Source organism: Rana temporaria, chromosome 13, assembly GCF_905171775.1.
Source record: "Rana temporaria chromosome 13, aRanTem1.1, whole genome shotgun sequence".
Classification (NCBI taxonomy): Eukaryota; Metazoa; Chordata; class Amphibia; order Anura; family Ranidae; genus Rana; species Rana temporaria.
In genome coordinates this window covers 1,014,348-1,028,369 of record NC_053501.1, presented here as the reverse complement: position 1 = coordinate 1,028,369, position 14,022 = coordinate 1,014,348, and the positions used below count along the sequence as shown (strand labels likewise).

Sequence of the window (14,022 nt, the reverse complement as noted above, 5' to 3'; positions counted from 1 at the left end):
ACCATGGTGGTAAATCTCCTTTCACCATGGTGGTAAATCTCCTCTCACCATGGTGGTAAATCTCCTCTCACCATGGTGGTAAATCTCCTCTCACCATGGTGGTAAATCTCCTCTCACCATGGTGGTAAATCTCCTCTCACCATGGTGGTAAATCTCCTCTCACCATGGTGGTAAATCTCCTCTCACAGGTACATGGAAGAGAGTCGGAAGGAAGTAGGAGACATTGCTGGAAGTGACAGCAGAGGAGGTTTACCACCATGGATCACTTTAAGGCCCCTTTCACACTGGGCGCGTGAGGTGCGGTGGCACGGCGCAATTTTTAGCGCCGCTATACCGTCGTATTTACCGCAATATTCGGTGGCTACAGCGCTCTGGTCTTTGGCCAGCCAAATGGTCCGGGGCTGAAATGGTTGAAATGAACAGTGGTGGTAGAAAAAAAAAAGCCAGAACAGCGCAGTCACACGACTGACTACCCTCCAATCCGAGTTAACAGAGCAGACGCAATACCCACGTCTGCATTTTATGAATGGCCTGTGAGCAATATGAAGACACGTGATGGATCGCGGTGCCGGCTCTCCGCCGTGTGAGCGCCGAGGACTATCCTCTGTAAGGGCAGACACAGCGCAGGGAACTGGCAGCACAACAAGCAGAAGGCGATCGTTTCCCGGCCTCAGAACAAATCGCTGTTCATTTCTATGACAAACACTGGGACTCGGCTCATCCGTCTCCGTGGGTTTTGTGTTTTTTTTTGCCAATATTGTGCAAAAAGCGGTTCAATGTTTTCACAGAAGCCCAAAATGTAAATCAGCAGATTTCCTGCAAGCTGTTATTGAAGAACATAAAAGTAATGATCCAAAACATCAGCCAATGGAACAAATCCAATCCATAGCAGGCCAATATCATGTCGCCACCTTGTGGCCATTGGCTGAAATGCACTTAAAATGCTGAGATACAAGAAAGCAAAACGCCGTCCGTTCCGAATTATTATGTTTCTGTGAAAAACCTTTTAATGCAACTTCACATTTTACGTAAGTACCGTATATACTCTATACACTCTCTATATACCGTATATACTCTATACACTCTCTATATACCGTATATACACTCTCTATATACCGTATATACACTCTATACACTCTCTATATACCGTATATACTCTATACACTCTCTATATACCGTATATACCCTATACACTCTCTATATACCGTATATACTCTATACACTCTCTATATACCGTATATACTCTATACACCCTCTATATACCGTATATACTCTATACACTCTCTATATACCGTATATACTCTATACACTCTCTATATACCGTATATACTCTATACACTCTCTATATACTCTATACACTCTATACACTCTCTATATACCGTATATACTCTATACACTCTCTATATACCGTATATACTCTATACACTCTCTATATACCGTATATACCCTATACACTCTCTATATACCGTATATACTCTATACACTCTCTATATACCGTATATACTCTATACACCCTCTATATACCGTATATACTCTATACACTCTATACACTCTCTATATACCGTATATACTCTATACACTCTCTATATACCGTATATACTCTATACACTCTCTATATACTCTATACACTCTATACACTCTCTATATACCGTATATACTCTATACACTCTCTATATACCGTATATACTCTATACACTCTCTATATACCGTATATACCCTATACACTCTCTATATACCGTATATACTCTATACACTCTCTATATACCGTATATACTCTATACACCCTCTATATACCGTATATACTCTATACACTCTATACACTCTCTATATACCGTATATACTCTATACACTCTCTATATACCGTATACACTCTATACACTCTCTATATACCGTATATACTCTATACACTCTCTATATACCGTATATACTCTATACACTCTCTATATACCATATACAGTCTATACACTCTCTATATACCGTATATACTCTATACACTCTCTATATACTGTATATACTCTATACACTCTCTATATACCGTATATACTCTATACACTCTCTATATACCGTATATACTCTATACACTCTCTATATACTGTATATACTCTATACACTCTCTATATACCGTATATACTCTATACACTCTCTATATACCCTCTATATACTCTATACACTCTCTATATACCGTATATATTCGAGTATAAGCCCAGGTACCTACCGTATATACTCTATACACTCTCTCTCTACCGTATTCACTCTATATACCGTATACACTCTATACACTCTCTATATACCGTATATACTCTATACACTCTCTATATACCGTATATACTCTATACACTCTCTATATACCGTATATACTCTATACACTCTCTATATACCATATACAGTCTATACACTCTCTATATACCGTATATACTCTATACACTCTCTATATACTGTATATACTCTATACACTCTCTATATACCGTATATACTCTATACACTCTCTATATACCGTATATACTCTATACACTCTCTATATACTGTATATACTCTATACACTCTCTATATACCGTATATACTCTATACACTCTCTATATACCCTCTATATACTCTATACACTCTCTATATACCGTATATATTCGAGTATAAGCCCAGGTACCTACCGTATATACTCTATACACTCTCTCTCTACCGTATTCACTCTATATACCGTATACACTCTATACACTCTCTATATACCGTATATACTCTATACACTCTCTATATATACCGTATATACTCTATACACTCTCTATATACCGTATATACTCTATACACTCTCTATATACCGTATATACTCTATACACTCTCTCAATAAGTCTTTGCGGCGTAATTTGGAGCATGCGCACTGGGATATGTCCACGGACGGCGCATGCGCCGTTCGTTAAAACGTCAATCACGTCGGGTCACGATTCATTAGCATAAAACACGCCCACCTCTTCACAATTTGAATTAGGTGCGCTTAGGCCGGCACATTTACGCTACGCCGCCGTAATTTAGGACGCAAGTGCTTTCTGAATACAGCACTTGCCCCTCTAACTTACGGCGGCATAGCGTATATGAGATACGCTACGCCTGCCTAACGTTAGGCACCTCTACGTGAATCCAGCTAAAAGTGTCATTTATTCAGTGTTGTCACATGAAAAGATACAAGAAATGTGAGTGAGGGGTGTACTTAGTTTTGTGTGAGATACTGTGTATTATAGCCATGCCTGAAATTCTTCTACAACTAATATTAGTGCAATATAAAAGAATGGAACGACCACCATTTTATTCTCCGGGGTGTCTGCTCTCAGAAAATATAAATGTTTGGGGGTTCTCTACATCTTGAACCTTGTAGGTGTTGATAAAGTTTTTTTTGTTGAATACACTTTAAGCTCTTCTTACCTTCTGCGCTGAAGCCGAGCCAGGACAGGTAACTTTTCCGGGACAGGGGTAGAGGGTCGCCACGCAGGACCTGCCTCCTCTTCTTCCCCAGCTCCAGGAGCTGCACCCCCAGACACTGCTCTCCATCAAACCCCGTACCTGGACAGAAGAAGACATCGTCACCAGAAGAAATCATCATGTGATGGCGCCGGAGAATATTACAGGAGATCTCCAGATAATAATAATTGATGCTTTGATGAAGGCTTCTTAGCCGAAACGCGTCGGCGTATTGCCTGTACTTGAGTAACCAATAAAAGACTTTTATTCAAGAGCATCCGAGTTGCCGGCCCCTTTCCGATTAAAATATGGCAGATAATAAGCCTGGAGTTCGGGAACTTTACAATGTGGAGCAATGTCACCCAATCCCCCTGAAGAAGTCACATGATCGAGGGATGAACTGCATTGGAGCAGAGCTTGTGGGTGACGTTGTTGCGCACGCCGCAATCCCAGAAGAAAGGCTTTGTGTTGCTCATCAGGAGCCATAGGTCACTACTATCAGAGGAAAATAAATCTTTCCATGGGGACACTGGTTCCTGCGACCACTGTCTAAGAAGGGATATCCCTCAAACGTGACAAATTTCATAAATTGGGCAATTCGAAAAGAAAATCCGCAAATTCTAAAGAAAATCCGCAAATTCTAAAGAAAATCCGCAAATTCTAAAGAAAATCCGCAAATTCGAAAGAAAATCCGGAAAAATAAAACCCGGAAATGCTAAAGAAAACCAAGAAAAACAAAATCCGGAAATTCAAAAGAAAATCCGGAGATTCAAAAAGAAAAATCTTCAAATTAAAAGGAGAGGAAAAAATAAATAAATCTTTCCATGGGGACACTGGTTCCTGCGACCACTGTCTAAGAAGGGATATCCCTCAAACGTGACAAATTTCATAAATTGGGCAATTCGAAAAGAAAATCCGCAAATTCTAAAGAAAATCCGCAAATTCTAAAGAAAATCCGCAAATTCTAAAGAAAATCCGCAAAAACAAAATCCGGAAATTCTAAAGAAAACCCGGAAAAACAAAATCCGGAAATTCAAAAGAAAATCCGAAAATTCAAAAGAAAATCCGGAGATTCAAAAAGAAAAATCTGCAAATTAAAAAAGAGAAAAAAAAAATAATCTTTCCATGGGGACACTGGTTCCTGTGACAACTGTCTAAGAAGGGATATCCCTCAAACGTGACAAATTTCATAAATTTGTAAATTCGAAAAGAAAATCCGGAATGTCGAAAATGCGAACAAAAATCCGCAAATTCAAAAGAAAATTCGTAAAGACAAAAAGAAAATCCGAAAATTTTAAAGAAAATCCGGAGATTCAAAAAGAAAAATCTGCAAATTAAAAGGAGAGGAAAAAATAAATAAATCTTTCCATGGGGACACTGGTTCCTGTGAAGGGATATCCCTCAAACATGATAAATTTCATAAATTGGTAAATTCGAAAAGAAAATCCGGAAATTCAAAAGAAAATCCGGAATGTCGAAAATGCGTAACCAATAAAAGACTTTTATTCAAGAGCATCCGAGTTGCCGGCCCCTTTCGATTCAAATATGGCAGATAATAAGCCTGGAGTTCGAGAACTTTAAAATTTGGAGCCCCAATCCCCCTGAAGAAGTCACATGATCGAGGGATGAACTGCTAGGAGCAGAGCTTGTGGGTGACGTCGTTGCGCACGCCGCAATTCCAGAAGAAAGGCTTTGTGATGTTCATCAGGAGCCATAGGTCGCTACTATCAGAGGAAAAAAAATCTTTCCATGGGGACACGGGTTCCTGCGACGGCTGTCTAAGAAGGGATATCCCTCAAACGTGACAAATTTCATAAATTGGGCAATTCGAAAAGAAAATCTGGAAAGTCGAAAAAGCGTAACCAATAAAATACTTTTATTCAAGAGCATCCGAGTTGCCGGCCTCTTTTGATTCAAATATGGCAGATAATAAGCCTGGGAGTTCGAGAATTTTAAAATTTGGAGCAATGTCACCCAATCCCCCTGAAGAAGTCACATGATCGAGGGATGAACTGCATTGGAGCAGAGCAACACAAAGCCTTTTTCCTCTCTTCCTCTGATAGTAGTGACCTATGGCTCCTGATGAGCAACACAAAGCCTTTCTTCTGGGATTGCGGCATGCGCAACGACGTCACCCACAAGCTCTGCTCCAATGCAGTTCATCCCTCGATCATGTGACTTCTTCAGGGGGATTGGGTGACATTGCTCCAAATTTTATAGTTCCCGAACTCCAGGCTTATTATCTGCCATATTTGAATCGAAAAGGGCCGGCAACTCGGATGCTCTTGAATAAAAGTATTTTATTGGTTACGTATTTTCGACGTTCCGGATTTTCTTTTGAATTTGCAGATTCGGAAATTCAAAAGAAAATCCGAAAATTCAAAAGAAAAATCTGCAAATTAAAAGAGAGGAAAAAAAAAAATCTTTCCATGGGGACACTGGTTCCTGTGACAACTGTCTAAGAAGGGATATCCCTCAAACGTGACAAATTTCATACGTTTGTAAAATTCGAAAAGAAAATCCTGAAATTTTGAGAGAAAATCCGGAAATAAACAAAATCTGGAAATTCAATAGAAAATCCGGAACGTAGAAAATGCGAGCGAAAATCCAGAAACACAAAAGAAAATCTGGAAATTCAAATGAAAATCCGGAATGGATCTAACGGACTGACGTCACACACTGCTGAGGAGACCAGTTGGTCATGTGATCTCATTCAGTCGCTTTTATTTTACCCCTCCTCTAGGCGTCTTCATATCATAGGTACCCGTAGTACAGCCCAGAAGGAATATTCTCGAGCAACCTGCGTGCCTCCTGCAGGGCGCGCTCTGTGATCGGCGGGTCAATGAGACTGGGCTGATTACAGATCGGAGTAAAGGGGTCGATCCCGTCCCCTTACCTCGTGATCAGCTTGCCAGCCAATGACAGATGATCATGTGATGTAAACAGAGCTGATAATCGGCTATTTTTTTTCTCATCTCGCGCGAGAAAAAAAAAAAAGGACGATCACCGGCAGCTGTCAGAGACAGGAGAGCCACCTACCAGTGACCACCAGCGCCAACTATCAGTGCCCACAGTTCCGCCTCCTCTGTCCCCCACCAGTCCCGCTTCTCTGTCCCCCACCAGTACCGCCTCCTCTGTCCCCCACCAGTGCCGCCTCCTCTGTCCCCCACCAGTGCCGCCTCCTCTGTCCCCCACCAGTACCGCCTCCTCTGTCCCCCACACCAGTACCGCCTCCTCTGTCCCCCACACCAGTACCGCCTCCTCTGTCCCCCACACCAGTACCGCCTCCTCTGTCCCCCACACCAGTACCGCCTCCTCTGTCCCCCACACCAGTACCGCCTCCTCTGTCCCCCACACCAGTACCGCCTCCTCTGTCCCCCACACCAGTACCGCCTCCTCTGTCCCCCACACCAGTACCGCCTCCTCTGTCCCCCACACCAGTACCGCCTCCTCTGCCCCCCACACCAGTACCGCCTCCTCTGTCCCCCACACCAGTACCGCCTCCTCTGTCCCCCACACCAGTGCCGCCTCCTCTGTCCCCCACACCAGTACCGCCTCCTCTGTCCCCCACACCAGTGCCGCCTCCTCTGTCCCCCACACCAGTGCCGCCTCCTCTGTCCCCCACCAGTGCCGCCTCCTCTGTCCCCCACCAGTGCCGCCTCATCAACGCATATCAATGAAGGAGAAAAATTACCTGTTTGTAACATTTTATAACAAAAAATGAAACATGATTTTTTTTTTTTTTCAACATTTTTCAGTTTTTTTTGTTTGTTTAGCAAAAAATAAAAACCTCGGAGGTGATCAAATACCAGCAAGAGAAATCTCTAGGAGGGGTTCAGGTGCCCGGCAAGGAAGGGGTTATGACAAGCGAGAACTGGCCGCTACATGGGAGGAATGGAGCGCATTACACCCCACAGAGGAGACCGGCGCCCATCTCTGCCCCTACAGACATCAGACAACATGGCATGACCTCTCCGATGCACCCACCTCTATGGTAGACCAGGATGAGCTGCTCGCCGTGTCCCGCCATGCACACCACGGGCCCCGGAAGGCTGAGGATCTCCTTCTGAACTCCGCCCACACTGAAGATCCGGAGCAGCAGGGCGCTGGTAGCGCAGGCCACCCATCCCAGGCCCAGACACACGGCCTGCAGGTCTTCTCCTTTGGGCATGTCCACCATCCAATCCTTACTGTTGTCCCAGGAGCTGAAGTGCAGGCACTGGAGTTTGCTGAGTGGGGAGGGAAGGAGGATCAGTTACAGGAACGGGAAATAATCACCGGATACAAAAAATCCCGGGATAATTCCAATCACCGGATAGAATAAATCCCGGGATAATTCCAATCACGGGATACAATAAATCCCGGGATAATTCCAATCACTGGATACAATAAATCCCGGGATAATTCCAATCACTGGATACAATAAATCCCGGGATAATTCCAATCACTGGATACAAAAAATCCCGGGATAATTCTAATCACTGGATACAATAAATCCCGGGATAATTCTAATCACTGGATACAATAAATCCCGGGATAATTCTAATCACTGGATACAATAAATCCCGGGATAATTCCAATCACTGGATACAATAAATCCCGGGATAATTCCAATCACTGGATACAATAAATCCCGGGATAATTCCAATCACTGGATACAAAAAATCCCGGGATAATTCTAATCACTGGATACAATAAATCCCGGGATAATTCTAATCACTGGATACAATAAATCCCGGGATAATTCTAATCACTGGATACAATAAATCCCGGGATAATTCTAATCACTGGATACAATAAATCCCGGGATAATTCCAATCACGGGATACAATAAATCCCGGGATAATTCCAATCACGGGATACAATAAATCCCGGGATAATTCCAATCACTGGATACAATAAATCCCGGGATAATTCCAATCACCGGATACAATAAATCCCGGGATAATTACAACCACTGGATACAATAAATCCCGGGATAATTCCAATCACCGGATACAATAAATAAAATAAAATAAAATAAAAACGTAACAAGCCCCGCCCCTTTTCATTGATTGGATTTCAGTTCAATCATGATGGCTCAGCGTCACATGTGGGCGTTACCTAGGGGGCGGTCTGTAAATACCACCCGTCTAGGAGTGGCCCCTCCTCCAGACTGACATCCACCCAATAGCAGTAGGGTGCCCCTCCCGGCCCCGACCCCCCCCCCCTGGGGTACACTCACCTTGCCAGCTCCTCGGTGCCCCCACACGCTAGGAGCACGGCCTCCTGGGACATGTCTGCTATGGTGTGGTTCAGGGTGTTGGTGAGGTGCATGGCGTGGTGTATGGAGGTGTCGTGAAATTCCACGTCGATGGCGTTGTCCTGATCGTCATTATAACAGCGAATCACTCCGATGGAATTCCACATCTGATGAGAGAGAGTATTATATATAGAGTGTATTATATTATATAGAGTGTATTATATAGAGAGAGTGTATTATATTATATAGAGTGTATTATATTATATAGAGAGTATTATATTATATAGAGAGTATTATATTATATAGAGTGTATTATATATTATATAGAGTGTATTATATATTATATGGAGTGTATTATATAGAGAGAGTGTATTGTATTATATAGAGTGTATTATATATTATATAGAGTGTATTATATATTATATGGAGTGTATTATATGGAGTGTATTATATTATATGGAGTGGCTTTCTCTCTGCAGCAGCTGAAAGGCGGCTTCTCCTCTCCCTCCCAATGGCTTTTAACTGATGCAGAGAAAGCCATACAGGGGATTGGTTCCAGTAATTGCCCCCTCCCCCGCTAGTCCCATCACCCTCCCTGTGGACCATACATTTTCCTCCCCTGCTGCCCTGCCCCCACTACCCCTGCAGTGCTGCCAGCTCCACTCCACTCCTCTCCTTCCCGTTGGCAGCTGCAGGCACACAAGAGGATCCTTCAGGATGGGAGTGGAGGGAAAGGTCCAGTAAATATGTCATATTAACCAGCCCCTTCCTTACCTGAATGAACATAGTGAGTGATCTGTGCCAATCATCACTGGGTTCATTCATAGCTGATGCATAGTAAACATGGGGCTCCGTGTTTGTTTGGGTGGGGGCCCCCGTCAGGTTGGCTGTATGGGGCCCCGTCTTTTCTGACAGCAGCCCTTGTGTGCAGATTCTAGCGACGTCATCCCGCATTCTTCTCTATGGAAGGGACACTCACTGTAAACCTCGGTGTGCCGGTAATCTGTCCCGTTACCAGCTGGCAGTTGCTGCACCACCCACCTATCCCCATCGCCCAATCCAGGGATGTGTGCGGTGGGAATATTGGGTATTACTGGGTGGGGGCCCCGTCAGGTTGGCTGTATGGGGCTCCGTGTTTGTTTGGGTGGGGGCCCCGTCAGGTTGGCTGTATGGGGCTCCGTGTTTGTTTGGGTGGGGGCCCCGTCAGGTTGGCTGTATGGGGCTCCGTGTTTGTTTGGGTGGGGGCCCCGTCAGGTTGGCTGTATGGGGCTCTGTGTATGTTTGGGTGGGGGCCCCGTCAGGTTGGCTGTATGGGGCTCCGTGTTTGTTTGGGTGGGGGGGCCCCGTCAGGTTGGCTGTATGGGGCTCCGTGTTTGTTTGGGTGGGGGCCCCGTCAGGTTGGCTGTATGGGGCTCCGTGTTTGTTTGGGTGGGGGCCCCGTCAGGTTGGCTGTATGGGGCTCCGTGTTTGTTTGGGTGGGGGCCCCGTCAGGTTGGCTGTATGGGGCTCTGTGTATGTTTGGGTGGGGGCCCCGTCAGGTTGGCTGTATGGGGCTCCGTGTTTGTTTGGGTGGGGGGGCCCCGTCAGGTTGGCTGTATGGGGCTCCGTGTTTGTTTGGGTGGGGCCCCCGTCAGGTTGGCTGTATGGGGCTCCGTGTTTGTTTGGGTGGGGGGGCCCCGTCAGGTTGGCTGTATGGGGCTCCGTGTTTGTTTGGGTGGGGCCCCCGTCAGGTTGGCTGTATGGGGCTCCGTGTTTGTTTGGGTGGGGGCCCCGTCATGTTGGCTGTATGGGGCTCTGTGTTTGTTTGGGTGGGGCCCCGTCAGGCAGCCCTTGTGTGCAGATTCCAGTGACGTCATCCCGCATTCTTCTCTATGGAAGGGACACTCACTGTAAACCTCGGTGTGCCGGTAATCTGTCCCGTCACCAGCTGGCAGTTGCTGCACCACCCACCTATCCCCATCGCCCAATCCAGGGACGTGTGCGGTGGGAATATCGGGTGTTACTCACCATGAAGCGGTGCATGAGGTGGGTCGGGGTAGAGCCCGGCTGGAAGGGTTTCTGCGGTGGCGTTGGCATCGGCCCGCTATAAACCGGCTTCGAAGGGAAAGATGGAACTGGATCTGCGATGGTGGACCGGTCATCCTCATCGGCCCCGCCGGGCTTCTCCACAACGGCGGACTTTAGAGACGGGACATCTAAAAGGCAAGAAAGTCAAAGGTCAACAATGAAGGGGAGCAGGTGGGGCGCAAAACGCAGAGAGGCGCTGTCTCTTCCTCCTGAACCCGGGGGGTTCAATATGAAAACCCGAACTTCTACCCAGGCCAGAACATTGGGTGAGGCCCTACCAAAGTCATACCACCAATAATAATAAAAATTATATTGTCCCCCGGACAGGACTCCGCCCCAACACGTTTTGTCCTCCGGACAGGACTCCGCCCCAACACGTTTTGTCCTCCGGACAGGACTCCGCCCCAACGCGTTTTGTCCTCCGGACAGGACACCGCCTCAACACGTTTTGTCCTTGCCGACCGGCACCATGTACATTTACGTCGGCAGAATGGCACGGCTGCTCAAAGTGACGTATATTTACGTTACTTTGAATTCCGTGACCCAATGTCCTCCGGTGTCCCGCGATTGCGTCACAAAGCAGAATGGGGAGAGGCCAGAGTAAACACAGCCTAGTGACAGGACACTGATCGTCTGCTCCCTGTCATCGGGAGCCATGATCAGTGTCGTGTCACGGTAAGCCCCGCCCACACAGTTAGAATCACTCCATATGACACTTAACCCCTTCCTCGCCCCCCCTAGTGGTTAACCCCTTCCCTGCCAGTGTCATTTACACAGTAATCAGTGCATTTTTCATTATACAGTCATCATGTTTCTTATGACTTAACACTGACTCCTCCCCCAACATCATCAACGTGCAACCGCAACCTGTTTTTATTACATACCCCATTTTGGACCCAGGCCAGTGGTGTCATATTTTATGGGTCTCGGCGCTTCTCTATGCAAGGCAGGCAGATCATGGCCGGGGCAGGATGCTGTACAGAGCTTCCTGAAAACATCCCAGCCCCCTGGACCTCGCAGCTCACAGTGTGCATTGAAATCGGAGGAAGCCGTTTCAGTCCAGGGGGAGGAGCCGGTACACCTGTGCAAGGCTGAAGGGGAGGAGCCGGTACACCTGTGCAAGGCTGAAGGGGAGGAGCCGGTACACCTGTGCAAGGCTGAAGGGGAGGAGCCGGTACACCTGTGCAAGGCTGAAGGGGAGGAGCCGGTACACCTGTGCAAGTCGGAAGGGGAGGAGCCGGTACACCTGTGCAAGGCTGAAGGGGAGGAGCCGGTACACCTGTGCAAGGCTGAAGGGGAGGAGCCGGTACACCTGTGCAAGGCTGAAGGAGGAGGAGCCGGTACACCTGTGCAAGGCTGAAGGAGGAGGAGCCGGTACACCTGTGCAAGGCTGAAGGGGAGGAGCCGGTACACCTGTGCAAGGCTGAAGGGGAGGAGCCGGTACACCTGTGCAAGGCTGAAGGGGAGGAGCCGGTACACCTGTGCAAGGCTGAAGGGGAGGAGCCGGTACACCTGTGCAAGGCTGAAGGGGAGGAGCCGGTACACCTGTGCAAGGCTGAAGGGGAGGAGCCGGTACACCTGTGCAAGGAGGGCAGATTTTTAAAACCTGGTCACATTTCTGCTCCAGCAGTAACAATAACGCCATTACCTAAAGAATTGTCATCGTCGTCCAGGATGGCGCGGGTTCTGGGCCGGCCCGATATGGGGACAAAGTTATCATCATCGTCCTCGTTACCGATCATGTCCGTGTTCAGGAAGTCTTCATCGTCGCCATCCTCATCAAACAACGCATCGTAATCCTTGGTGGCGGCAGAGGAGGTCTTGGAGGTAAAGAGAAGAACTTCAAATAGCTGTAAGCAGGGCGACTACACCGGCAGATCTATGAATTTCTTGGATTTGGCCTCAGTCACAGTCTGGGGGGGGGGGGGGGGCCCTGCTGGGCATACAAGTGGATTGTGGGCTGGGACTCTGCTGGGCACACGCGTGGGTATCAGGGGGGGGCTCTGATGGGCACACACATAGATATTGAAGGGGGGGGGGGGCTCCGCTGGGCACATATGGGGATGGCTCAGCTGGGCGCATGCGTGCATGTCGCGGTGGGGGCCTCAGCTGGGCACAGACGTGCATGTCGCGGGGGGGCCTTAGCCGGGCGCACACAAGCATGTCAGGGGGGCTCTGCTGGGCGCACGTGGATGTTGGGGGGGTCTGCTGGGCACACACGTGGATGTCGGGGGGGGGTTTGCTGAGCACACACGTGGATATCGGTGACGTCTGCTGGGCACATATGTGGATGTCGGGGGGGTCTGCACTGGGCACATATGTGGATGGTGGGGAGGATCTGCACTGGGCACATATGTGGATGTCGGGGAGGATCTGCACTGGGCACATATGTGGATGTCGGGAGGGTCTGCACTGGGCACATATGTGGATGGTGGGGAAGATCTGCACTGGGCACACGTGGATGTCGGGGGGGGTCTGCGCTGGGCACATATGTGGATGGTGGGGAGGATCTGCACTGGGCACATATGTGTATGTTGGGGGGGGGGGGTCTGCTGGGCAAATGTGGATGCCGGGGGGGTCTGCGCTGGGCACATATGTGGATGGGGGGGTAGTGCTGGGACTCTGCTGGGCACACGTGGATGTAAGTGGGTCTCAATGGGTAATGGGGTAAGTGCCCATCACCCCCTGTCATGTGGCTATATAACTGCATGACTTACCTTCTTACCGGTGGACTTTGCAGCGTCTTGGCAGACATTCTCCAGCATTCCCAGATTTCCCTCGTTATCAGTGTAGGCAACCTGTGCCAGTTTAGGGTGCCAGGCCAGAGCGCAGATGGTGAAGCCCTTCTCATGCTTGACCCTGGGAGAGAAAACAAAGCGTGGGCCGGGGACAATACATATAATAATGTAATACACGGCATTCCTGAACGTCGTCATCGCCATATACATCTTGTAATAGATCAGACCCTCCCCCCCCAGAGAACAAACACAGAAGCGGATCGTTTCCTTCACGGATGATGAAGTCGTTTTATCTGAACGCGTTATAATGCGGATATTACCTTTCCAAACAAGCTCTGGTACCCACGTTCCAGGCCACCATACAGCCGTCAATGCTTCCCGCAATGATGTACTGTCCACAGGGAGACCAGGTGACCACATTCACAGGCTGGAAAGACACATAAGTCACAGTGAGGTCATAGTGGGGAGCCGAGCCATAGGACAAAGGATGATGACTGAACCATGAAAAGGAGGGAAATACAGGATGATATT

At 47.6% G+C, this 14,022-nt stretch overlaps 1 protein-coding gene across 2 annotated transcripts in view; it reads right to left on the bottom strand.

Annotated features, from left to right (window-relative positions):
- WDHD1 (WD repeat and HMG-box DNA binding protein 1) overlaps positions 1-14,022 on the bottom strand; it is a 78,127-nt gene that overhangs the window by 48,493 nt on the left and 15,612 nt on the right. Inside the window, exons 9-15 of one of the 2 annotated variants that reach the window (XM_040333632.1) lie at positions 13,812-13,918; positions 13,471-13,612; positions 12,402-12,573; positions 10,694-10,881; positions 8,669-8,853; positions 7,432-7,673; positions 3,409-3,546 (exon numbers count right to left, since the gene is read on the bottom strand). In XM_040333632.1, the coding sequence (XP_040189566.1) occupies positions 3,409-3,546; positions 7,432-7,673; positions 8,669-8,853; positions 10,694-10,881; positions 12,402-12,573; positions 13,471-13,612; positions 13,812-13,918 (1,174 nt within the window). The remainder of the gene's footprint in view (positions 1-3,408; positions 3,547-7,431; positions 7,674-8,668; positions 8,854-10,693; positions 10,882-12,401; positions 12,574-13,470; positions 13,613-13,811; positions 13,919-14,022) is intronic. The other variant, XM_040333633.1, reaches the window with a different exon arrangement.